The sequence below is a fragment of the Mirounga leonina genome, unplaced genomic scaffold (assembly GCF_011800145.1).
Source record: "Mirounga leonina isolate KUSES-001 unplaced genomic scaffold, KU_Mleo_1.0 Mir_239, whole genome shotgun sequence".
NCBI lineage: Eukaryota > Metazoa > Chordata > Mammalia > Carnivora > Phocidae > Mirounga > Mirounga leonina.
Genome location: NW_023270624.1, coordinates 285,134 through 312,757, shown reverse-complemented (window position 1 = coordinate 312,757; position 27,624 = coordinate 285,134). Strand labels below are relative to the sequence as shown.

Sequence of the window (27,624 nt, the reverse complement as noted above, 5' to 3'; positions counted from 1 at the left end):
ATCTGTAAACCCTCTTAGCCTTGTGGATACTGGATACTAATCTTATTTTGCTATTTGCCTAAGTAGAAATGAATATTTTATTGTTTAAATTTGCATATGTTTTATTACTGAAATCAACATTTTTTTATAACTGACCCTTTTGTTTGTTCTTGAATAATTTACTTGTTCTTATCTGTTGTTCATTTTCCTAATTTTGTTTTACTTTTTATTTTTCATCATGGACCTCACATAAAAAATCCTGAGCATAGGGACTTTGTATTTACCATTCTGTCCCCACACTAGCACACCAGTCACTGAAAGTTGACTGAATAAATGAATGTTATCTCTTTGACTGCCATACGTGGTGGCATCTCCACATTATAGAGGTTTTGAATTTAAATGAATTGTGTTTTCATTTTTGGATTCTAGGATTTGAGTTATGTTTAGAAATACTGTCTTCCATTACTTTTCTGGTTTTTTGGCATTTAGAGATTTATTTCAGTTTTACTTCTCTGTATATGGTAGAGATCTGAGTCTTCCCTCTCCCTTCCGCCCTGTATGATTGATACATTTATACATGATTCCTTATACTTGATTCCCCCCCCCCCCCCTTCCCTTCTTCACAGACTTCTTGGTTTCCTTTCTGGTTACCTTCTTGATTGAGAATTTTGTATCCTTCCTATTAAGTTCAGGTATAAAAATGCATTTCTCAAGTCCTTCTACCTTTTTTTGTTAAGTGGTGTCTTGAGGATGAAACACATGCAAAACATGCACTCAATAGTTTGTGATGTTTTAAGTGTTTATATTGAATATTAGCTGTGTGCTTAGTTTTATGAACTAAAAAGTAAATTTGTTTTACAAATAGGCTATGCTGTAAATTCTAATTTTTATACAGTAAGGAAAGACACTTTCTCAGATCAAGATAGATTTTGTTACACAGCTGTATTGAGGTATAGTTGACATGTAATAATCTGCATGTATGCCAAGTGAATGATGTGATGCTATATTTGGATCTATGTATACATCTTTGAAACCATCACCACATTCAAGGAACATATCCATCATTCCCCCAGATTTGTAATTCCTTTCCCCTACCTCCTTCATTTCTCCATCCCCTTCCCCTATCCCAGGCAACCACTCTTCTGGATTGGTTCACATTTTGTAGAATTTTTATATAAAGGAAGTGATACAGTATGTCCTTTTTTTTTCTTTTTGGTCTAGCTTCTCTACTTATTTTGATAATTCATCCACTCAGTTGAGTTTTTAATAGTTCATTCTTTTTATTACTATTCCATTATTTGGACATGCAGCGTTAGTTTATCCATTTACTTATTGTTGAACATATTTGGATGGTTTCTAGTATTTGGCTATTACAAATAAAGCTACATTTATGTACAATTCTTTGTAGAGGGTGTAACTTATTTCTCTTAGGCAAATACATAAGAATGAAACTGATCGTCAGGAAGTTAAGGTTTTTTAAAAAACTCAAACTGTTTTTGCAGAGTTTTTCTTATTTTACATTCCTACTAGATATCTTTGATCCATATCCTCACCAACACTTGACAAGGTGAGTCTTTTTAGTTTTAGCCATTCTTCTGGGTGCGTACTTTATTTTACAACCTTGTTAGTGGTATCTAATTGTGGTTTTAATTTGCATTTCCCTAACGATGCTGATGTTGAGCATTTTTTTCATGTGATTATATGCCATGTTTATGTCATCTTTGGTGAAGTGTCTGTTCAAATGTTTTACCTGTTTTGAAAATTGGGTTGTGGGAGCCTGGGTGGCTCAGGTCCTGATCCTGAGGGTCCTGGGATTGGGCTCCCTGCTCAGCAGGAAGTCTGCTTCTCCCTCTCCCGCTCTTTCTCTCACATGCTCTTTCTAATAAATAAATAAAATCTTGAATCTTTGAAAATTGGGTTGTTAATTATTGAGTTTTGAGAGTTCTTTATATAATAAGTTCTAAAATCAGGGGGCACCCGGGTAGGGCTCAGTTGGTTAAGCGACTGCCCTCAGCTCAGGTCATGATCCCAGGGTTCTGGGATCGAGCCCCACCATTGGGCTCCCTGCCCAGTGGGGAGCCTGCTTCTCTCTCTCCCTCTGCTTCTCCCCCTGCTTGTGCTATCTCTCTGACAAATAAATAAAATATTAAAAAAAAATAGTAAGTTCTAAACTCAGGTAGTGTTAGTCTTCCAGCTTTCTTATTTTTCAAAGTTGTTTTGAATTTTGTAAGGCCTTTGAATTTCCATGTGAATTTTAGAATCAGCTTGCCAGTTTCAGACATGCTGGCATTTTGATTGTGACTGTGTTGACTCTCTGTAAATCAGTTTGGGGAGATACAATTATCTTAATGATACTGAATCTTCTGATCTGTGAACACTGTGTATCTCTTTACTTACTTAGGACTTCTTGGATTTCTTTCAGGGTGTTTTGTAGTTCTTAGTACACAGGTCCTGCACATTTTTGGGGGGTCAGATTTGCCTCTGTTTCATAATTTTCGTTCTGTTGTAAATGTTATTTTAAATACCAGTTTCTGATTGTGTGTTGCTATATATAAAAATACAGTAGATATTTTGTATATTGATACTTTATTCTGCAACCTTGCTAGACTCGCTTATTAGTAGTATTTTTGTAGATTCTTAGGATTTTACATAGATGATTGTGCCATTTGTAGATAAACATGACTTCTGTCTTTCCACCTTTAAATTTTTCTTGTCTTATTGCATTGGCTGAAACTTCCAGTGTAATTTGAATGGGAGTGGTGATAGTGGAACATATCTTGCTTTGTTTCTGATCTTAGGAAGAAAACATTTATTCTCTTCCCACTAACCTTCTTATTGATGCCCTTTGTCAAGATTGAAGAAGCTCTGTTCTATTCTTAGCTTACTGAGAGAGCTTTTTTTTTTAAATCTAATTCATGATTTGATTTGATTAAGTGCTGATTTTAAATGTTGATTTTGTCAGGTGTTTTTCTATTTACGTAAATGATTCTCTTTTCTAAGAAAAGTTTTTTGAATCATTTTTTTTTCCCCAAACGTTTTAACAAACCTTGGATTTCCTGGCACAAATCTTACTTGGTCATTATCCTATTAATATGTTGTTGGATTTGATTTGTATTTTTTTTTTTTTTTTGGTACTAGTTTTATTTGGTTTTGGTAAACTAGTGATGTTTGCCTCATAGAATGAATTGGAAGGTATCTTTTTGTTTTCAGTTTTCTGGATCAATCTGTAGAATTGTTACTAGTTCTTCCTTAAATGTTTGGTTGTATTCACCAGTGAGCATCTCTGGTTCTCGAATCTTGTTTGTGGGAAGGTTTTTATCAAATACATTTACAGTGTTGTGCTACCATCACTACCATCCATCTCCGTAGCTCTTTTTATCTTGTAACTTGCCTTCATTTTTGAAAGATATTTTTGCTGGGTTGCTAGGTTCGTAGGATTTTTTTTCTTTCAGTACATTAAAGATTTTGCTCTGCTGTCTTCTCTCTTGCATTGTTTACAAGTAGAAGTCTGCAGACCTTTTTATCTTTGTTTCTCTGTGTAATTATTTTTCCTCTGACAGCTCTTAAGATTTTCTGTTTATCATTTGTTTTAAGCTGACGATGAAGATGTGCCTTCCTGTAGTTTTCTTTCTTGCTCTTCATGGAGTTTTCATGTACTTGGGGTTCATTGAGCTTTTTGTGTCTGGGTTTATACTTTTCATCAGAAGTGGAGAATTTTCTGCCTCTCTTCATCAACTTCTTTTTTTTTCTTTTTGGTAATAGCTTGAGATATAATTTACATAATTCACCCACTTAAAATGCACATTTAGTGGTTTTGTATATTCACAGAATTGTGCACCCATTACCACAATTTGGCATTTTCATTGTCCCCAAAAGAAACCCTGTACACATTAGCAGCCATTCCCCATTTCATCTCAACTAGCCCGCCCTTGGTAAGCATTTATCTTTCTTTCTGTCTCAGTGGATTTGTTACTCTCCTGGACATTTCAGGTAAATCGAATCCCATAATATGTGGTCACCAGCTTTTCCATTTAGCAAAATGTTTTTAAGATTTATGCATGTTTTAGCATGTATTAATATTTCATATATTGTTGAATGAATATACCACATTTTATTTATCCATTGAACTGTTGATGGACATTTGAATTGTTTCTGCTTCATGACTCTTAAGAATAATTCTGCTATGAATACTCGTGTGTAAGTTTTTGTGTGGACTCATTTTTTCCTTTCTTTTGGGTATATATGTAGGAATGAATTGCTGGCTCATGTGGTAACTTGTGTTTAACCTTTTTGAGGAGCTGCCATACAGTTTTCCGAAGTGGCTTCATTACTTTATGTTTCTACCAGCAGTGTATGAAGGTTCCAGTTTCTCTACTCCTTGCCAATACTTGTTATCATCTATGTCTTTTTTATTATAGTCCTCTTAGCGCATATGAAGTAGTGTATCATTGTTCTTTTTGATTTGCCTTTCCCTGATGGCTGGCGATACTGAGCATCTTTTCATGTGCCTGTTGGCCACTTGTGTATCTTCTTTGGAGAAGTACCTGTTTGTTCTTTGCCCACTTTTAAATTGAATTATTTGTCTTTTTTTTTTACTGAATTGTATCAGTTCTTTATATATTCTGGATACAAATGTCTTAATAAATCTATGATTTTCAAATATTTTCTCCTGTGGATTGTCTTTTCACTTTGTTGATGGTGTTCTTTGAGGCACAAAAGGTTTTAATTTTGGTAAATTACAATTTAACATATTTTTTTGTTGCTTGTGCTATTTAGTGTCATATCTAATAAACCATTGCATATTATCAGGTCATGAAGATTAATGCCTCTGTTTTCTTCCAAGAGTTTTTGAGTTACTTTTTGTATATGGTGTGAGGTAAGGGTTTAACTTTATTCTTTTGCATGTGGATATGTAGTTGTCTTTTGGGTTTATTTCTTAAGTTTTTTTTTTTTTTCTGTCCCCAACTCATACCTGTTTTGGGGACTTCAATTACAAATATATTAGGCTGTTTAAAGTTTCGAGGAGTCCATGGATGTGAATTTTTTCAGTATTTTTCTCTCTCTCTGTTTCATTTTGGGTAATTTTATTGCTGTATCTTCATTTTAGACATGGTGTTCAACTTTTTAGAAGTTCAGTTTGGGTGTCTATGCTATCTTGTATCTCTGGTTAACAAGTTTAGTCTTCTAGTTTCTGACTGTATAGAATACAGTTACAGTAGCTTCCAATAACTGTCTACTAATTTTATCATCATTCTCTCTTAACTGGTTTTGATTGTTTTCTCTCTTCATTATTGCTGTTATTTTCCTCTTTTGCATGCCTGGTAATTTTTTTATTGGGTGCCAGATATTGTGAATTTTGCCTTGTTGGGTGATGCATATTTTTGTATTCCTATAACCTATATTGAGCTTTGTTTTGGGATACAGTTAGAATCAGTGTAATTCTTTTGAGGCTTGCTCTTTTAACTTTCTTAGGTGAGAGCAGAGTGGTCTCTAGTCTAGGGCTGATTTTCTAAGTCCAGCACCTTATGAATTATGAGGTCTTTTCCTTTTGTAGTTGAGAACACCAGCTAGCCTCAGTTCTGTGTAAACCTGGGGATTGTTGTTTCTTCTCCTTTTGGGTGTTCCTCTGGCTTAGGCAATTTCTCCCATTTTTATATTGATCAATACTCAGCTGAAAACTTGAGGGGAGACCTTTTTCCCATCTCCAGACTTCTTTATCTGTTCATCTCTCTTCTTTCTGGTACTCTGCCTTTGTAAATTCTAGTCATCTTGGCTTCTCTGTCTCCAGAACTTGGGGGAGATCACTGTGCTGCCCCCGGGATCCCCTCCCTGTGCTGTTGTCCACAGGCTGAGACAGTTGTAGGGCCTGCCTTGTTAGTGATCCTTCAGGGGTCACTGTTATGCACTGGTTGATGTCTGATCTCTGAAATTTGTTGATTCATGTATATTGTCTGGTATGGTAGTTGTTCAGGTAGGATAGTAAATTTGGTCCCTGTTACTCCATCTTGATTAGAAGTCTCAAGATTGGTTTTTCAGCCAAGAGAAAATCAGTTTGTAAAGACTAGTGTGTTTCCATTACATCTGTTTGTTTCATTCTGTCTCAGACTAGATCCTGGACCATTAAAGAGATTGGGGGAAAGTTCTTAGTTCTTAGATGGATTGTAGAAATGGTTGTCATCTTATCAAAATGTACCAAAGTACTGATTTAATGTTGCATTGAAAGAAATTATTCTTTTCTTAGTTACTGAATCGTGTGTCTACTACTGTTTGATCATATATTTATGATTTCATATCTGTAATATTTCTGGGCAAGTATTTTTACTTGTAATTATTCAGTACAGCTTTTTTTTTGTTACATGATTCTTGATGGAATTACCACTTGGGTACCCTGGTCTTAAAACTTCGCTAAGCTGAGAATATATTATTTATCATTTGTTTTCAGTCAGAATTCTTGTTTTCTAGAGTATAGCTAGGAAAAGCATCTGAGATACTGGATTTGATTTTTGGGGGGCATAATTTTAAATTAATCATGTTAAAATACTGGATTTATCATTAGTATAAGTTATTTGTACCGTTTCTTTCATGTCATAGTTAAGGCAACCTTAAAGGATAAAGTCTTAACTATTGTGCTCTTAAAAATGATGATGCAATCTAAACGTTGAGGTTTTTTTTTTAGTTTGCTAGGGAAAATTTATAACCTAGTCGTAACAGTGTATTGTCCTTAGAATAGGTAAGCTTTCTCCTGTTAAACCCTTCCTCACAATTTTTTAAGTGATAAATTATTTCTCATTGAAACATCTAAATGTTCCTTAATTCAGGGACCAGATTGTAGAGACCACTATATAATCCTTTCCCCATTTTTTTCTTCTCTTACAGGAAAAGTAAGAAGCTTAAGCTCATCTTTGTGGTCCCTCACTCACTTGACAGCTTTGCATCTGAGTGACAATTCTCTGTCCCGCATTCCTTCAGACATTGCCAAGCTCCACAATCTGGTATATCTGGACCTGTCCTCTAATAAAATCCGGAGTTTACCGGCAGAACTCGGAAACATGGTATCACTCAGGTGTGCAGATTCGATTTCCTATATGACTTTATACCCCCTAAAAACAAAATAGAGCATTTATTTGCCAGGAAACAGCACTACTAATTAAATGGTATTTGAACGAAAACAAACATAACTATAAAGTTTTCTGGGAAAATTGAATGTCAACCAACAAATAATAAATCCAGTAGATTCATTGCCTAAAATTTGTTTTATTGCTATATTTTGTGTAATATACTTTATTCTTAAACAAGATTTTTGGACAAAGTGGGGGTCAACAAATAGAAGGCAGTTATGTTATCCCACATAATGACAGATGGTCGTGGTGCTTTTTCTTCAGAAATTCTGGGGCACCACACCATGGCTAACACAGGGTCCCAGAAACCATTGCTAATGAGCAAAAACTTCTTGGCCATCCCTGGGCTTGTATGCATGATAGTAATAAAGTCTGGACTTGAAAGAAGCTAAAATTAGTCATTAGATTTGGTGGACTGTAATGTGGAGTATAGGAGGTAGATAGGCTGTGAAGTCACACAGTTCAATTTGGAATCCTGACACTGCCATTTGCAAGGTGTGTGAATTTGGGCAAGCTCCTTAACCTTGCTGAGCGTTTTGTCCTGTATGCAGTTACTGTATAGTAGTTACCTAGCCAGGGCTGAGATTAGATATATCTGAAAGAATGAGTAAGAAGCTACTCGCGCCCTGCCTGACCCATACTGTATTTAATAAATGGTAATTGCTATTTATTTTATTATGTCTGTTTTGTAACGTAGATGGAACCTACTCAAGTTGAATATAAAGCTAATTTCTAGTTATTATATTAATCCTAATGAAAATCTTGCCCCCATTTCATGTTACCTGCCTTTTTTCTGATTCCACTGGCTTTTATGTTGCCTTCTGCCATTTGCTGCATAGTAAAAAGGAATAAGGACCTTGTGACAGTTTCTTTATTGCTCCTAGTCCAGCTTTTTGACATTGTTTTAGGCTTAATTACTGAGTATATACTGTGATCAGTTTTAATCTCCTTAAAAGACCTCCTTTCCCATGTGATATATGTGGAAATAAATGGGAACAAATTATTTAGAACTAGTTGTTCTTGTTCAGTTTATGGCCTCACCAACCTCTGGTTCACTAAGTAATAACCAAGGTTCATTTATTTATTTTTTAAAAGATTTTATTTATTTATTTGACAGAGACATAGCAAGAGAGAGGGAACACAAGCAGGGGGAGTGGGAGAGGGAGAAGCAGGCTTCCCGAGGAGCAGGGAGCCTGATGTAGGGCTCGATCCCAGGACCCGGGGATCATGACCTGAGCCGAAGGCAGATGCTTAACGACTCAGCCACCCAGGCGCCCCACCAAGGTTCATTTAAATTCCAAGAACCAGGGATTATGGAAGTAGTACTTACATTTAAAAATTGATAAATAAAACTTAATTGGAGGAAATTTAAGTGTCTCAATGTTGGGTCTTTTTTTTTCCTACTGGAGATTCCTTTTTTTTTTTTTTAAGATTTTATTTATTTATTTGACAGAGGCAGAGGGAGAGAGGGAACACAAGCAGGGGGAGTGGGAGAGGGAGAAGCAGGCTTCCCGCAGAGCAGGGAGCCCAATGTGGGGTTCGACCCCAGGACCCGGGGATCATGACCTGAGCCGAAGGCAGACGCTTAACGACTGAGCCACCCAGGCGCCCCTGGAGATTCCTTTGATAGTTGTAGTTATCTGTACCAAAAAAATCATTAAAATAATCATTGGTAGTTAGTATAGCTGCCATTATTTCTAAAGTGAAACTTTAGTCAATTTGGAGAAATGTTAACGATGGACTTAATTTTGCAGCTACATAAGCTATTTTCAGTTGGTGCTACACGATCATTTTAAATTCTCCTTTAACAATTCACATGTTAGTTTGTTTTCTCATTTCCACTTTCTTAAAGCTGTGTGGTAGACTCCACATGTGCTGGGTCAGTGCTGCTCCAGGGGTGGTGCATGGACCATGCCCGTTTGCTGACTGTGTCGTCAGCCTGCAGTCACATATACAGTGTGTGAGAGTAGTTTTGTATCTGTTAAATTTAATGCTCTTTAAAAATTAGGGCTTGTGTTTTGTTGGTCTTGTCTTTTTTCTCATCTCATTTTTCTAATTAATTTTTTCCTTGTGTTTTAAAAACGTATTGGTCTGTGGCAGTTTGGGGTTATTTTGTTATGTTTTGTTTTTTTACCATCGATCGTTTGAGAAGCACTGTACTTCACTGTGTAATACACACACTATAGTATATTCTAATGCACTGACATTAGAATATACTATACAATTTTGTCATTCTTACAAGATTATATTCTTTAGAAACTATATTGCTGATTTTAGCTATGAGTTAAAAGGTTATATATCTTCTGACATGGAACTTTTACATCCACAGGGAACTCCATTTAAATAACAACCTGTTACGAGTTCTGCCTTTTGAGCTGGGAAAACTGTTTCAGTTGCAGACTTTAGGCCTGAAAGGTATGACTTCCCCTATTTGTGTTTCTTGTGGTTTGTATGTATGTCTTTAAGTCTAGAGAAGCTGTAAAAGGGAATCCTTTTGCCAGGGATTTGCAGGCTCACTCTTCCCCAAACTTCATCAGTTCCTTAGATATATTCCAGTGATTTTCTCTCTTGTCCACCTGTAGACTGTCTCTTAATCTTCGTATTCTTTTTCACTCCTAGCCCAGCTTTGCTCTCTATCCTTTGTTTCGATCAGTTCTGTGTTCTGATGATGCATCCTGAGGTCATACTTTATTTCATCATACTATAAACAGCTTTTCCCCCCCTTGTATTCAAACCTGAAAAAATGGGGAGACTCACAAAGTGCAGAAATCATTGAGTAAAAAATTAGCCATTTGGACCTGCTAATAACAGTTTTTGATCATTTTTTAAAACTTGGTTTATGAGGACTTCATTACTCTATTAGAATTTGGGGGCATAATTTATCCAGTGAGAACTATTGGGAAATATGTTTTTTAAAGCAGCAAGATTGAAAGTCCTATTTTAATAATATGTCAATACCTAGAATTTTTTTATCACATTGATTATTTGCCAATCTTGTATCCACCTTACTCTAGAATCAATTCCTAAAAAAACAGTCACATAATGAAGTCTTCAAGAATTGTACTTTTATTTCTTAAGAGTATGCAGATTGTAAAATGAGGTTTTATTCCTGTAAATCCATTTCATATCATAAAGGTTAACAGTAATTTCACAAAAACAAATGAAATCGAAAAATATAAATAATACATTTACAGATGTATATAAAACCATACTCAATAAATATCAGCTTTCTAAATGGTTCTTTGGAAAAGTGTTTTTCTGTGTGGGATGGACTTGGCTGAGGCTTCTTAAAATAGAGGTCAGAGAAATGTGAGCTGTAGATCTTTCTGTCTCCCTATTTTTTTAAATTTTCTTGTTTTAACTTTGAAAAACAAAAATGTAAAACATAGCAAAATGTATCTGTATACTGACCATAAGAATTAACAATATTTTGTCACGTTTGTGTCCGTTTTCTAAAACAAAAATGTAAAACATAGCAACGTGTATCTGTATACTGACCATAAGCATTAACAATATTTTGTCACGTTTGTGTCCGTTTTCTAATGCAAAAGAAACAGGGCATTACAGAGTCTGAAAACCCTCTTTGTTCTTCTTCAGGGCCCTTTCTCATCCCAGAGGCAGCTACTGTTTTTATGTTCTTTCAGGTTTTATAATCTTGCAGTATTTATTTTACAAACCTTTGACTGTACTCATTTCTCTAAGGATTCACAAACTTTATTTGAAATGACGGTCATTGGTCACGGATTTTCACATGAGTTGATGTGTATGAAAGCCTTTGAAGTGTTTGGGGGAGGGGAAGGGCAGTCTTTGTGGCACCTTAGTTTTTGAGGATCTGTTGCTCTTCCATTTCAGAAAGATCCTCTAATGTTTGACGTCTAGGTTTTATGTTTCTTTCTCGGAAGGATAGTTTCACTGATTGTACCTTTTTTTTGGACAAATCCTCTTATTTTTCTGAGCTTGCCCCAGCTCACTTACTAACTTCAGACAACCACTGATATGTTTTCCATTTCTATAGTTTTGTTATTTCAAGAATATTGTGTAAGTAGAATCATGCTGTATGTTACCTTCTGAGATTGGTTTTATTCCACTCAGGTTAATTCTTTGGTGAATCACGCAGGTTGTTGCGTGTTTGCTCCTTTACGTTGATGAGCAGTGTTCCATGGTGTGGATGTATCATGGTTTGTTTAGCCAGTCACCTGTTGAAGAACATCTGGCTGGTTTCCAATATTTGGCTATTACGGATGAGGCAGCTATGAGCTGCGTACAGGGTATTATGTGAACATAAGTCTTCATTTCTTTAGGATAAATGCCCAGCAATACAGTTGGCTCAGTCACACATTAGTGTCATGTTTAGTTTTGTAGGAATCGGCCAGACTGTTTTCCAGAGTGGCTGTACTATCTAACATTTTCACCAGTAATAAATGAGTGATCCAGTTACTCTGAATCCTCACCAGCTTGGTGTTGTCACTGTTGTTACTTTAGCCTTTCTGATAGATGTGTAGTGATATCTGATTGTGGTTTTAATGTTCATTTCCCTGTTAGCTGAAGATATTGCACATCTTTGCATGTCCTTATTTGTTATCTGTATGTCATCATCTGTGGTATAGTCTTCATGTCTTTGCCACGTTCTATCCAATTGGACTGTTTTATGCTGTTGCGTTTTGGGAGTCTGTTATATATTCTAGATACTAGGCCTTTGACCAAGATGTGATTTGCAAACATTATTTTCCCAATATGTAGTCTCCTCATCCCCTTAACACGCCCAGTTCCAGCGCTGGGGGGCTTTCCCCCACACCAACAAGCGGTTCTAGGACACCAGCTAGATGTCCTGTAATTCAACTAAATTCTGACACTACGTACCCGAAGATAGCATCAGATTCCATGGATAAGGGTTCAGTCCTACACGATGGCTCCTTGCCTGTGCTTCTGACCAAGGTTTCCACAACCCCTTCTTGGGTTCCATTAATTTGTTAGAGTGGCTCACAGTAATCAGGAAACCCTTTTACTCACTAGATTCCCAGTTTTTTATAAAAGGATATAACTCAGGAATAGCCAGATGGAAGAAATGCATGCATAAGGCAAGGTATGGGGAAGAGGCATGGAGCTTCCATGCTCTCTCCAGGCACGCCATTCTCCCTGAATCTCCATGTGTTCACCAACCTGGAGGCTCTTTGAACCCATGCTTTTGAGTTTTTAACAGAGGCTTCATAACATATAGGTATGATTAAATCATTAGCCTTGATTGAGCCAACTTCCAGTCCCCTTTTCCTCTAGGGTGGGACTGTGAAAATTCCAGCTCTCTGGTCACATGGTTGGTTTCTCTGTCAAGCAGTCTCCAGTCCTTAGGTGGGGTCTGAAAGTTACTTTGTTAACAAGAGACACCTCTACAACTTCTTCACATAGGAAATTTTAAGGGGTTTAGGAGCTTTAAGAAAGTGGATGAAGACCAGATACATATATATATATTTCTTATTATAAATCACAATATCATACAGGGTCTTGTATGTAGCAGAAGTTTTTAGTTTTGATAAAGTTGTTATCATTTTTCCTTTTATGGATCTTGCTTTTTGGTGTCAAGTCTGAGAATGCTTTGAATAGCTCTAGATCCCAGAGATTTTCTCCTGTGTTTTGTACTAGAGGTTTCATGGTTTGTGGTGCCTGGGTGGTGCAGCAGTCAGTTGAGCGTCCGACTCTTGATTTCAGCTCAGGTCATGATCTCAGGGTCGTGAGATGGAGCCCCACATCAGGCCCTGTGCTTAGTGGGGAGTCTGCTTGAGATTCTCTCTCCCTCTCCCCCTCCCCCCCACTCTCTCTCTAAAATAAACAAATCTTTTTTAAAAAAAAGTTTCATGGTTTTATGTTTTACATTTAAGTCTGTGATCTATTTGGAGTTAAAATTGAGCTAAAAGAAGCGAGGATTAGTTGAAGGTTCATGCTTAGTGTATGAATGTCCAGTTGGTCTAGCACCATTTGTTGAAAAGTCTATCCTCCATTGAATTGCCTTTACACCTTTTCCCAAGATCAGTTGGACATATCTGTGTGGATCTATTTCTGGATTCTCTCTTTTCCATTGGTGTATGTGTCTATTCCTTTGCCAGTAGTTACTTGAAAGTTGAAATAGGGTAATTAAGTCTTGAAATAGGATAGACTGATTCCTCTACTATGGTTGTCTTTTTCAAAACATTTTAAACTGTTTTAGTTCCTTTGCCTTTCCATATGCATTTAGAATAACCTTGTCTCTAGTTACAAGAAATATTGCTGGGATTTTGATCAGAATTGTGTGAAACCTGGAGATCAAACTGGGGAGAACTGAATCTTCTGATCCATGAACATGCCATATCTCTCCCTATATTTAGAGCTTTGATTTTTGTCATCAATATTCTGTAGTTTTTGGTATATAAGTTATGTAAATGTTTTGTTAGATTTATTTCTTTTTGTTTGTGGTGGGTTTTTTTGAGTGATTGTAACTGATAGTGTTTTAAATTTTGCTGTCCATGTGTACATTCCTGGGCATATAGAAATACAATGGGGATTTTTTTGTTTTCTTTACCTCTTTCATCCATCCTCCCATTCCCCCCTTCCCTTTGGCAGCCACCTGTTTGTTTTCTGTATTTAACAGTCTGGTGTTTGTTTGTTTGTTTGCTTGTTCATTTGTTTCGTTTTTTTAGATTCTACTTATAAGTGATATCATATTTTTCTTTCTCTGTATGACTTATTTCACTTAGTATAATATCCTGTAGGTCCATTCATGTTGTAGCAAATGGCAAGATCTCTCTTTTTTTTAATGGCTGAGTAATACTCCATTGTACATATATACCACATTTTTATCCATTCATCTGTGGATGGATACTTGGGTTGCTTCCATATCTTGGCTATTGTAAATAATGCTGCAGTAAACATAGGGGTGCATATATCTTTTTGAATTGGATTTTTGTATTTTTATCTTGTGTCCTCCACCCTGTTGAATTCACTTCTAGTTCTAGGAGTTGCTTTTTTTTTTTTTTTTTTGGTATTCTTTTTGGTAAATTTTTTAATTTGGGGGGAATTTTCCATGCAGTAGAAAATTATGTCATCTCCAAATATGGATGATTTTATTTCTTTCTTACCAATATGTCTGCTTTTTCTTTTTCTTGCCTTATTGTGCTGACTAGAACTTCTAGCACTATGTTGAATAAGAGTTGTGAGAACAGACATCCCTTTTTCCTGATCTTTGAAAGTATTCTGTCTTCACTGTTAAGTATAAAGTTAACAGTAGGTATTTTGTGGATTGTCTTTTATCAATTTGAGGAAGTTTCCCTCTATTTCTTTTTTTCTGGAGTTTTTAATCATGAATGGGTTTTTAATTTTGTGAAATGCCTATTTTGCATCAGTTGATAGGATTATATAATTTTGTTCCTTTAGCCTTATAATTGATTTTTGCATATTGAACCAGCCTTGTATTCCTAGAATAAACCCCACTTGGTTATGGTTCTCATTCTTTTTATTTATTGCTTACTTCTTTTTTTAAAAGATTTTATTTATTTATTTGACAGAGAGATAGACAGAAGAGCACAAGCAGAGGGAGTGGCAGAGGGAGAGGGAGAAGCAGGCTCTGCACTGAGCAGGGAACCCGATGCGGGACTCGATCCCAGGACCCTGAGATCATGACCTGAGCCGAAGGCAGACGCTTAACCATCTGAGCCACCCAGGCGTCCTATTGCTTACTTCTGTATGCTAATATTTTCTTAAGGATTTTTGACTCAATATTCATGAGGGGTATTTGTCTTTTATTTGTATGCTCACTGTCTGGTTTTGGTATTTAGGTAATACTAGCTTTATGAAATGAATTTGAAAGTGTTCCTTCATCTTCTGTTTTTTTTTCTTTTTTTTTTAAGATTTTATTTATTTATTTGACAGAGACACAGCGAGGGAGGGAACACAAGCAGGGGGAGTGGGAGAGGGAGAAGCAGGCTTCCCGCTGAGCAGGGAGCCCGATGCGGGGCTCGATCCCAGGACCCTGAGATCATGACCTGAGCTGAAGGCAGACGCTTAATGACTGAGCCACCCAAGCGCCCCCTCATCTTCTGTTTTCTGACATTCTGTAGAATTAGAGTTAATTCTTTTAAGTGTTTAGTAGAATTTTCCTGCAAAACAGTTTGGTCTTTTCTGGCAGTTTTTAAGATTTTATTTATTTATTTAGAGAGCACGCCGTGAGCAGGGGTAGGGGCACAGGAAGAGGGAGAGAGAATCTCAAGTGGACTCCACGCTGAATATGAAGCCTGACGTGGGGCTTGATCCCACAACCCTGAGATCATGACCTGAGATGATCATGATCTGATGCTTCACTGACTGAGCCACCCAGGCGCCCCTCTTTTCTGGTAGTTTTTAAATTATGAATTCATTTCCTTTAATAGGTATAGGGCTATTTAAATTATGTACTGAGTGAGTTCAGACAGTTTGTGTTTTTCAGGGAAATGGCCCATTCATATAAGTTGTTAAATTTATGTATGTAGAGTTATTCATAGTATTCTCTTATCCTTTTGATTTCTGTAAGGTTTGTAGTGATATCCCCTTTCACTTTTTATATGGGTAATTTTTGTCTTTATTTTCTTTGTCAGTCTTGGTAGAGGTTTACTAATTTTATTGATCTTTTCAAAGAAACAGCTTTTTAAAAAATTCCTTTTTTCTGTTTTTAATTTCATTGATTCCTATTCTTTAGTATTTTTAATCTGTCTTTTTGCTTTTCTTCTTTCTAGGTTCTTAGGATCAGAGTTTAGATTATTGAATTGAGATTTTTCCTTTTCTAACGTATGCATTAGGTCCTATAAATTTCCCTCTTGGCTCTATGTTAGCTGTGTCCAGCCATAAATTTTGATATGGTGTGTTTTCATTTTCACTAATTCAGTGCATTTTAAAATTTTCCTTAAAACTTCCTCTTTGATCCATGGATTGTTTAGAATTTTCCAAGTGTTTCCAGATTTCCCTTTTGTCTTTTCAGTACTAATTTTTAGTGTGATTCCCTTGTGGTTGAAGAATTCTGTATGATTTGAGTTCTTTTAAATTTGTTGATGTTTGGTGGTTTATGGCCCAGGGTATGGTCTTTACATAGTTTATGTCCCTTGGGCATGCACAAGAATATGTATTGTGGTATTATTAGGTAGAATGGTCTATAAATCTCAACTGGATCCTATATATTAACCTAGTTAGTGTCTGTTAGATTGATGGTGTTGGAAGTTTTTTTGTCTGGTTCTGTCAGTTGTTGAGAGAGGAGTGTTAAAGTTTCCCAGCATAATTGGAGATTTCTCTGTTGTCCTTTCAGTTCTGTTTTTGCCTAAAATATTTTTCAGTTCTGTCATTTTGTGGATGCGTGTTTAGAATTGCTATGTGTTCTGCTTTACATTATGTAATGTCACTTTGTGTCTCTAGTAAATTTATCTTCTCTGATACCAACTTTATCTGATACTAATTAGTCACTACTGCTTTCCTTTGTTTTCATGACATCTTTTTCCATCTTTTTCCTTTCAACCTGCTTTTATAGTGTTACATTTCAAGTGAGTTTCTTGTGGACAACATACAGAACTTATCAAGTCTATTAGTGCTATCATTTTACCATTTTGAGTGAAATATATAATCCCTAACTCTCTTGATGACTTTTTATTTGCTCCCTGTTTATAGTATCATTGTCTTAAATATTTTCTCTACATTTATTTAGAACCAAACCAGTATTGCAAAAATATTTTAATGGCTGAACATGAGTGAGAAAGCTTAAGCAAAGGAAAGCCTATTATATTTGCCCCCTTTTGAAGATCATATTCTTTTTTTCTTTATAATGTTCAAGGTTCCTTCTTTCATCATTTCCTTTGTATTTAGAGAACTTCTGTTCTGATTCTTTTTTGATAGATCTGCTGGCAATAGATTCTCTTAGTTTTCTGTCCTCTTGAGAATGTCTTTATTTCTCCTTCCTTCCTCAAGGCTGTTTTCACTGGATATTGGTTCTGGGTTGCCAGTTCTTTTTTTTCAGCACTTAAAAATCTTGTGCCACTTCCCTGTGACTACCGTGGCTTGTGATGAGAAGTCTGCTGTTATTCAGAGCATGTTCTCCCTAGAGGTAAGGTGTTTTTCTCTGGCTGCCTTCAAGATTTTTTCTTTGTCTTTAGTTTTCAGAAGTTTAATTATGGTGTGGCTTGCTGTGGATTCTTTTAAGTGTGTCCTGTTTGGGTTTTATCAGACTTTTGAATCCACAGGTTTGTTTTTCTCTCCAAATTTGGGGAGTTTTTCAGCCATTATTTCTTTGAGTACTGTTTCAGCTCAGTGCTTCTTGTTCTCTGCTTCCACAACTCTGAGGACACGAACCTTAGAATTTTGTTGTGGTCCCACAGGTCCCTGAGGCTCTGTTCATTTTTTTCAGTTCCCTTTCTATTGTTCAGATTGGGTAATTCTTACCGTTCTGTCTTCAGTTCACTGATTCTTTCCTCTGACCCTCTGTGTTGCTGTTGAACCCATCCACTGAACTTTTTATTTCATTTATTCTGTTATTCAGTTTTAATATTTCCATTTTCAAAAACATGTTTTGTTCATTTGCCAAAACTTTGTTTTTCTTTGCTGAGTCTTCCTGTTTTTTCATTTATTTCAAACATGTTTTTGCTAATTCTCATTTAAGCATTTTTTGTCATGCCTGCTGTATTTAGATCAGATCACTCTAATGTTTTTGTCATCTTGGTGTTGGAATCTTGTTTATCTTTCTTCATTTAGTTTGAAATCTTCGGTATGATGAGTGATTTTCACTTGAAACTGGACATAGTCATACTACATTATGAAACTCTGAATCTTACTCAGCCTTCTGTTTTTGCTGGCTTTCTCTTTAACACTTCTCTGGCAGAGAAAGTGAGGGGGGCAATATCTTTTGAAAATCTTTTTTCATTTGGCATGGTTAAGATCTTATAATCACTTTATAATGATTTAGAAATCGTTTGTCTTCTTCAGTCTATAAAATGTATTAGTCTTTCTTAAAGTGGGGCTGTGGCATCCAGAACAATATATATACCCCTTGTGTGGTGTGGGTAGGAACTGCACTGTTCAAGCAGTTCATTGTACTGTTAATTTTCATAAGCACTTAAGAAATCCTTCTGAGAGGATTTGAGACTCTTGTAGATATATGTAAATCATTGCACTTGCTTTCATTTTTGGCACTTAGGAAAGAGTTACTGAATTTACGGATGGCTCACAGCTTTGGGGTTTTCCCCTTTCCTTAGTGACTTAATCTTAAACCAAATCTGTCTCATCTTGTTATTACTTTATTTAGTAGAATTTTTAAAAATCTAAGTGCAGACTACATTTGTCATTAGGATATCTTGTTAGCTTTGTTGCATTCTTAAGTTTTGATTCTCTTATTCATCATAGTGGCTGTCCTCTTTCCCTTGTCTGACCCTCCTTCCCACTCTTCCCCTTCTAGTTTCACTTGGGTTTGATTGTCATAAAAGTGTTGTTGAGGCAGGGCCAGATACAGAGCACTATTAGATCTCTTCTAGATTGACATCAGTCCACAATAATCATTTTCTGACTACTTCTGTAGAACATGGTATGAATCATTTTTATTCTTATCAAAAACTGGAAAAATATTTTCTCGGGTTTGGTATATTACAAGTAATTGTATACATTGTTATAGATGATCTGATAATTTCGGTATTTTTTTACTTTCGAAATATTTTGTTACCTTTCTTGGTTTCATTTTACCTATTTAAAAAATATTTCCAGGAAATCCACTTACCCAGGATATATTGAACCTCTATCTGGAACCAGATGGAACAAGAAGGCTACTGAACTATTTGCTTGATAATTTGGCAGGTACTGCAAAAAGAAGTAAGTGGTCATTTGTTCAAACAATTTTTTTAGGAAGATGTGTAAGAATATTGCTTAATTTTATGTTTTATATTCAACTAGTTTCAACAGAACAGCCACCTCCAAGATCTTGGATTATGTTGCAAGAACCAGACAGAACAAGGCCAACTGGTTGGTAGCCTTATATTTTTTTAACTTGTTTTTACTTGGTATTATAAATCTAACAGTGTGTTGGCATGGGTTAGATTATGGGCTGTGTTACAGTTGAATGCTTAAGACCTGATTTGGTTTGAGAGAGAATAATAAAGACTTAATTGTTGCTTAGCTGGTCTTCCTACTATGCAAAAGTGTGCTGTCGAGCAGTGCTTCTCAACCAGAGGCATTTTCATCCCCCAAGGGACATTTAGCAATGTCTGGAGACATTTTTTGATTGTCACAGCTGGGGGAAGTGCTCTTGACAGCCCCTGGTTAGAGATCAGACATGCTGCTAAGCATGCTACATTGCACAGCACAGCGCCCCCCCCGCCCCCCGCCCCCAGCAGAGAATTTACCCACCCATGATGTCAGTCGTGCCACTGTTGAGAAGAAGCTCCGCTGTCAAGTACTGACCAAACTCATTTATTATAATAAAGACACCAAAATCTTTATATTGCAAGTTCCAAATGTATTTGATACTACAGAATTGTAAGACAGCCAGAACACTTACTTGAGAGAGAAAATGAACTAATGGCCTCTGATTTCTTTTTTTTTTTTTTAAGATTTTATTTATTTATTCGACAGAGACAGCGAGAGCAGGAACACAAGCAGGGGGAGTGGGAGAGGGAGAAGCAGGCTTCCCGCGGAGCAGAGAGCCCGATGCGGGGCTTGATCCCAGGACCCTGGGATCGTGACCTGAGCCGAAGGCAGTCGCTTAACGACTGAGCCACCCAGGCACCCCCTCTGATTTCTTTTTAACTTAACTTGTATGAAAATAGTTTGGGAATTACATGATACGTGTAACAGGATTTGGTCTATGATACCTCTTTCCTTTCACTTGGATTAATAATAGTTGCTCTATAGAAGAAAATTAGCCATGCCTATTAGGAAAACTGTCAGTTTTCCACATTCTGCATTAGCAGTTAGCAGAGTGGTGGAGGGAGTACAGATGTGATGAGCCCTGGTCTTAGGGACAGAGAGGCTCGAGATCTTAGTCTTTTAGCTTCGAACCTTCTGTGGGTATCTCTATAGCAGATAACACATCGTATCATTATTTATTCAGCTATCTGTCTTTCCTTCCTTATTCAACTTTACTTTTATCCATTATGTCTGGCATATAGTAGCTTTTCAGTGAATATATATTGAGTGAAATAAAGTCAAACTTAGCATTTAAGTAAAAACTATTGAAATTAATTATTTTTTTTTCTGCCACGTGTGTGAATAAGTAAAGTTATCTTTCCTACAGCCTTGTTTTCTGTCATGTGCTATAATGTTCTTTGTGATAAATATGCGACCCGGCAGTTATACGGCTACTGTCCATCTTGGGCACTAAATTGGGACTACAGGAAAAAGGCCATTATTCAAGAAATTTTGAGCTGCAATGCTGATATCATAAGTCTTCAGGTAAGTCATGAGAAGAAGTGTTTGTGTAAAGTGCACATGCCTCAATGTTGATAAGCAAGGGACAGACTGGGAACACATTACCCTAACACATTTGAAGTTCCAGCTCAGCAATTCTTAAAATATTGGCTCTGTTTTTAGCAAATCCTGGGAGCATTCCCTGCCTGCTTTGTTTTGCAGCCACTGTGCTGCCAAATGAAGCAAATGGGTTAATTTGGGTTTTAGGCATTTGCTATGACAGTTAAATATTCATCTTTCTCTCCCAGATGGCTTGGCACTGTTTTTTAATGGGGTGGCGGTGTTAGTGAAATTATGGCATTGTCAAGGTATAGTTTTGCTTTACCATCAGCAGTAATAGAATAATTAGGGCATAGTGGAAAGCTCATTGAACCTGACGCACAGTAACTTGGGGTCTCAGTCCTACTCTCATAATAATTTACACGACCTTGGGCAAGTCACTTCCTACCTGTGGTCTGCATTTAGAATCTGCGAAGTTCCTCCTCTCTGATTCTTACTCCCCATCAGTTCTAAAATAGAAGAAAATACACACACACCGAGGTGTATGTACATTGAAAGACGTTATGTTCCTTATTCTGCAGATTAGTCCTTTGAAATTATTTCAGCCCCTCAAACTGTACATGTAAAGTTAATGCATGGGACTGATTTTTGTCTTATGAATAACTTTGCCATTTGCAATTTTTCAGGAGGTTGAAACAGAACAGTATTACAGTTTTTTTCTGGTAGAACTGAAAGAACGTGGCTATAATGGATTCTTTAGTCCTAAGTCTAGAGCTCGGACAATGTCAGAACAAGAGAGAAAACATGTCGATGGCTGTGCAATATTCTTCAAGACAGAAAAGTAAGTCATCTTATGTTTAAAAAAGAAAATTTTCTCAGTATTTGCAGGGAGTCAGGGGTGTGGAAATTAGTTGGCAAATCGGACACTGAAGTGTTGTATTCTTAGTGTTGAAGGGTTTGGTTTTGAAGCATCAGAAGTGATCTTGTTTGGGAGACTTGTTGAAAGTGCTGCTGTTTCTTCAGGTGTTCACTAGGGTTTAACTCCAATTGGTAATTGAAACACCTCGTAATTATCATTCCCTCTAGGATGGTAGAGGGATTCTTAAACCTATAGTTTGGAAAAGAATTATTTAAAAATTACAAGATGGAATATTCCAACTTGAAACTTAAAACAGAAGATGACTACATTGTCTTAAGTTGTAAAAGTATTTCAAGATGTTGTTTTTATCAGTAACAGACTGAGAACAACTTGAAACGGATGTGGGAAGCTTGGTGTGAAGTGTGGAGGATTTTCCATAATGTGATTTACATGCCATCATATTTGTTAAGAAAGTTTGGGAAAACTGCATTTCCCACAAAGCTAATACCTTGGTATTCCCAATTCTATGTTTGTGTGTGTGTTTTTGTTTGTGTTTTAGATTTACTTTGGTTCAGAAACACACTGTTGAATTTAATCAGCTAGCAATGGCAAATTCAGAAGGGTCTGAAGCTATGCTGAACAGAGTCATGACAAAAGATAACATTGGAGTTGCAGTACTGCTAGAACTTCGAAAGGAATTGATTGAAATGTCATGTGAGTGACCTTTTCACTTCCTGTAAAATTGACCTCCAAAATTTAATAGAAAGCAGAAAATTTGTTATGTATTAATAGTCTTATTTAACACCTGAAGAAACTCAGTGAGAATTTAAGTCATTTCTAGAATACCATATCCCTTTTTCTCTACCACAAAGCTTAAGATGAGAACACAGTGCCCAGAAAAGTATTTCAAACTTTGAAAGGCATAAAGCCAAAGAAAAAAATGGGGTTTTTTTGCTCCCAATAATTTTTTACATAAAAGAAATGTTGAAATAAATATTAACTAAAATAACTGCTCAGAGAGAAGAACTCCATACCCTTCTATAATTTCGTGGCAGCAAGGATACTCTGTAAGCTAACTTCTCCTCCTGCCCTACTTGTAATCATTATTTTAAATGTTCTGAGTTTTGGATAAATGGACCACTTATTTCAAATTGAAAGTACATTTAGAGTGACCATCATGCCGAGAACTGAAACTTGTGTCACTTGAGGAACAATTGGGACTGGAGATGTTTAACCTGAAGGAGAGAAAATAAAGATGGAACTTAGTGCCTGTATTAAATATATCTAAGAAAAAGGATGTAGATTTAATTTTGTGAGACCCAATTTAGGACATCTGAATGAAGCCAGAAGTTTTAAGGAGACAACTGTTTAAAAATAAAGCTGTCCCAAATAGAATGGGCTGTGTGTGTTCAAGTACTGAATGCCCTACCTCAGACTATTCAACCAGAGCATAGAGGACTGTTTTTCAGGTTTGTGCTACCGTAGATTTAGTCATCAGGTGGGCGATTGTTAGGTAAATTTTAGGGTCCTTTTTTGTTCCTGAGACTCTGAGATATACTACTTGCTTTCAGATCCTGTAAGACTATATGGGCTGATGGGCGGGTTTTGTCTGTCTCTTTGTTTTCTTTTTATCTAATATAGCTGGAAAGCCACATCTTGGAACAGAAAAACAACTTATTCTTGTGGCTAATGCTCATATGCATTGGGACCCTGAATACTCTGATGTGAAGTTGGTTCAAACTATGATGTTCCTCTCAGAAGTGAAGAACATTATTGATAAAGCCTCACGAAACCTCCAGTCCAGTGTAGTGGGAGAATTTGGAACTATTCCACTGGTGTTATGTGCAGATCTTAATTCTTTGCCGGATTCTGGTAAGAAAAGATATTTTATGTAGAATGCTTTTTTTTTTTTTTTTTTTTTTTGACTAAATTGTTTTTGTAATATATTGTTTTTGGTAATTCCAAATTTAGTCAAAATGAAAATTCAGCTTATAGCAGCAGCTATGAATCAGATTTAGCATTTTTGTGTGTGTAGTTAGGGAGACTATTTTGGAAAATGAGATGATGTTATGAACACCTAAGGAGGAAGGACATTAATCATCTTCGATAAACATGTAGTTGATAACTTGAAATAACTTGTTAAAGAACATATGATTATATTTCATTATCCCCAAGTCACATATAATGCAAACTCTGAGAAGGTTATTAAGATAGCTTCTCTGGGATTCCAGCATGTAGTAATAGGATGCAGTGTAAATGGCTGTTTACAGGATCTTAATATTGGTGGGCTTGATACCAATACACCTTAGGTGGAAATTGAGATCCTTTATTTACACAGATCAGGCTAGTGATTTGAACAAAAAAGAACAGGGATCTTGATTTTTATTACAATGTAGAAGAATACAGAAAGGCTTATCCTTGAATACTTTTCCATTGGATAGCACAGTGAACAAAACCATAGTTCTTATAATGTCAGACTAAGTATTCCTTTTTGTATTTCACCTCTTCGTTTGTACTCTGTCACTGGCACAAAGTACTTTTCCTTGCCCTTGCACATGTGCCTGAGCACGTAAGTATAAACACATTTGGAGTGGTTCAGTTCACTTGCAGTTCATTGCCGTCATGATGGATGAGAGCCAGGAAGAAGATAAAAACTGTCAAAATTTGTTTTCAGGGCAGGTAAAGGTATCTGAGATCCATAATTCTTCAGCCCATCTCTTAGAGCTCTCCAGGATCACTGCTGCTGAAGCAGTGGGGGATTGTTCTCTGACAGTTTCTCTTCATGTGTTCTGCCTTCTGTTTAACTACAGAGTATCTAAGGGGCAAAGTCAAATAATACATACTAAGCCTCATTTCAGTGTTAAAAAAAAGATACAGTATTTTAATAGCAAACACATGGGAAAATGTCCAACTTTACTAACTAATTAAATGAAAAGTAAAATAACTATTTGCAGAGCCCGTCTAGCTGATGGCATTCTCTTCCATGGTTGACAGTATGTATAAGGGCACATTTAATCCTAATCTTGGCATTTTATACCAAGTAAATAATTCAACATAGGCAGAAACCTAGATACTAAGATGTTGATTATGGAGTTAACTCTTTTTAAAAAGTAAAAACAAGGGATGCCTGGGTGGCTCAGTTGGTTAAGCATCTGCCTTCTGCTCAAGTCATGAACTCAGGGTTCTGGGATCCAGCCTCGCTTTGGGCTCCCTGCTCAGTGGAGAGTCTGCTTCTCCCTCTAACCTTCTCCCTCCCCCTGCTCGTGCTCTCTCTCTAATAAATTAAATAAATAAACTCTTTTAAAAAAAGGTAAAAACAAGCTGAATTTTTTTAAGAAATAAGGAACTAGTTTAACAAATATGAAGCGCCAGCACAGCAAAATATAAAGTATTCAATATATTAGGATCAAAACCATGTAAAAATGGACTTAGATAAGTTCTGGGAAATGTAAAACAAACAAAACAATAACAAACATTTTAGAAAGGGGGACTGTGTGTTTTAAAGTAGTTACTATTACATTTTTTCAGTTTTGTACACTGCATATTATACTGGACAATGAACAAAGTACCTGTATTTTCATTATAGGTGTTGTAGAGTATTTAAGCACCGGTGGAGTAGAAACAAATCATAAAGACTTTAAGGAACTGAGATATAATGAAAGTCTTACAAACTTCAGCTGTAATGGGAAAAACGGGACAACCAATGGAAGGATCACGCATGGTTTCAAGTTAAAGAGTGCCTATGAGAGTGGCCTGATGCCTTACACAAATTACACGTTCGATTTCAAGGTGACTTTTTTTTTTAATTTTATTTTATTATGTTATGTTAGTCACCATACAATACATCATTAGTTTTTGATGTAGTGTTCCATGATACATTGTTTGCGTATAACACCCAGTGCTCCATGCAGTACGTGCCCTCCTCAATACCCACCACCAGGCTAACCCATCCCCCCACCCCCCTCCCCTCTAGAACCCTCAGCTTGTTTCTCAGAGTCCATAGTCTCTTATGGTTCGTCTCCTCCTCCGATTCCCCCCCCTTCATTCTTCCCCTCCTGCTTTTTTTTTTTTTTTTTTTTTAACATATAATGTATTATTTGTTTCAGAGGTACAGGTCTGTGATTCATCAGTCTTGCACAATTCACAGCACTCACCATTGCACATATCCTCCCCAATGTCCAACACCCAGCCACCCCATCCCTCCCACCCCCCACCACTCCAGCAACCCTCAGTTTGTTTCCTGAGATTAAGAATTCCTCATATCAGTGAGATCATATGATACTTTTCTTTCTCTGATCAACTTATTTCGCTTAGCATAATACCCTCTAGTTCCATGCAGGTCGTTGCAAATGGCAAGATATCGTGGGGTTTGTTTTTTTTTATGGCTGCATAATATTCCATTGTGTGTGTATGTATATATGGTGTGTGTGTATATATATACACACACACCATATCTTCTTTATCCATTCTTCTGTTGATGGACATTCGATTTCAAGGTGACTTTTGAGATTGAGAAACTTTGTAAACCTCCATTTTTTGGGAGAGTCTTGTAACTTTATTATATCTTTGAAATGTGGATGTGTGTTGAGACCGGAAGTAAGCCATCTTGAATTAGTTGACAGCAGTATTCTCTTATTACGCTTCTGTGATTGGTGTCCCGTTCCTACTTGATAGTTACCTCTTAGAGTCGTTTCCAGAGTAAGAAATCAGATGAAATAATGATAGTAAATCCTGAGTTCTACTGTCACTGTTTTGGGGCAATTATGTTTCTCATATGCTCATTGCTAACAGCTGTTCAGAAGGTACCATACTATCTAATTTGGTGTCCGTTGGAGTGACATATTTCATCTCTCATATTTTAACTGAAATTGTACTCCTCGAGTGCCAAAATGTGGTTTATATTAGCCGTTTAAAAATATATCTTCTATTTATATGCATTCAGACACAGTTAATGGCTTATAATATGGAGCCTTGCCATAGTGCTTCTCCTCATTTTTAATATCAGTGGTTGTTTAGGACTTGCATTCATCTGTTCTTTTTATCTTTTGCATTTCTGCTCTTGAATCTTAGTTTCTAACCTCCTGGAAAAAGAATCATTCAGGTTAGATTGTGTGTTAGAGTGTTAAATACTAGTGATAACTGGGTCTTAATTTCGGAGGGGAGGGCTGTTTGTTAGTCTTCTTTGAGAAACTTGAGAAGCTTGAAATTTTTTAAATTTGACTTTGGAGGGGCCGCAGTGCTGTAGATAATGATTTAACCCTGGGAACAGATGAGTGTGTGGAGATGAAGAGAGGCTGAAGCAGACTCTGGGGAAAAGGAACATGTAAGTGACGGAAGAGTGGCCAGAGAGAGGAGGTAAACCAGGACAGTGTAGGAGCCCAACTGCCAAGGCAGAAGGCCTTTCTGGGGAAAAGAAGCATGCTTTCAGCTTCCAGAAACTGTTGGTGAGAGATGCTTCACTGGTGAGCTAGGCACAGAGACTAGAATGTGGAGAGTTAAAGAATAATCCTGGGCAAGGAGGTAGTAAAAACCAACGTTGAGATTCTTACTTGAAGCAGATTGATTGAAGAGGAGGTGAGGGTGATAACGAAAAGGTAGGAGAGATTAGGGATTCTTTTTTCTCTCTGTTCCTGTTGCTGATATAGAGATAAGAGGAAGACACTTGAATGTGCTTAAATATTTTTGGCTGAAAGCATGTGGAGGAGAGGCTGAAGTTACAGGGAGGAGAGGGGCAAACTGAGAGGTGTTTACCTGGGTGCCCAGTGCTGGGCCTGGGTGCTGCTGGCAGTGTGCAGGGCAGAGACGTCCCGGCCCTCGTGGACCTCGCAGTCCTGTGGGAGAGACGCAAATGAGTGTGCAGTTACACCTCAGGGTGCGCATAAGCAAGAGAAGAGACTTGGAAGTGGTAGCGGGTAGTAAGTGGGTGGGGGCAAGATTCAGGAAGGACTTGGGAAGGTGAATGAACTTGACATAAAGATTGAGAAGAAATTAGCCAAATGACACAGAAGAAAGTGCTCCAGGCAGAAGGGAGAGCATGTGTGGAGGCCCTGGGGCAGGAAGGAGCTTGGCACCTACAAGGAATGTCTTTCTCCCCTCCCAACACCCCCCCCCCCCAAAAAAAGGGCTAGTGTGGTAATGGAGTAGTCAGCATGGGAAAATAGTACAAATCAAGTTAGGAAAGAGAAGCTGAGGCCACACCATGAAGGATCTTGTAGGTCTCATTAAAGATTGTGAAAA

The 27,624-nt window shown here is 36.9% G+C and overlaps 1 protein-coding gene across 2 annotated transcripts in view; it reads left to right on the top strand.

The window, feature by feature from the left end:
- The window catches only part of CNOT6 (CCR4-NOT transcription complex subunit 6), a 72,256-nt gene that overhangs the window by 40,100 nt on the left and 4,532 nt on the right, over nt 1-27,624 (top strand). For both annotated transcript variants that reach the window (XM_035029367.1, XM_035029368.1), the window contains exons 3-11: nt 6,856-7,042; nt 9,427-9,512; nt 18,831-18,935; nt 19,017-19,085; nt 20,356-20,513; nt 21,215-21,369; nt 21,947-22,101; nt 23,029-23,259; nt 24,974-25,176. In XM_035029367.1, the coding sequence (XP_034885258.1) occupies nt 6,856-7,042; nt 9,427-9,512; nt 18,831-18,935; nt 19,017-19,085; nt 20,356-20,513; nt 21,215-21,369; nt 21,947-22,101; nt 23,029-23,259; nt 24,974-25,176 (1,349 nt within the window). The remainder of the gene's footprint in view (nt 1-6,855; nt 7,043-9,426; nt 9,513-18,830; nt 18,936-19,016; nt 19,086-20,355; nt 20,514-21,214; nt 21,370-21,946; nt 22,102-23,028; nt 23,260-24,973; nt 25,177-27,624) is intronic.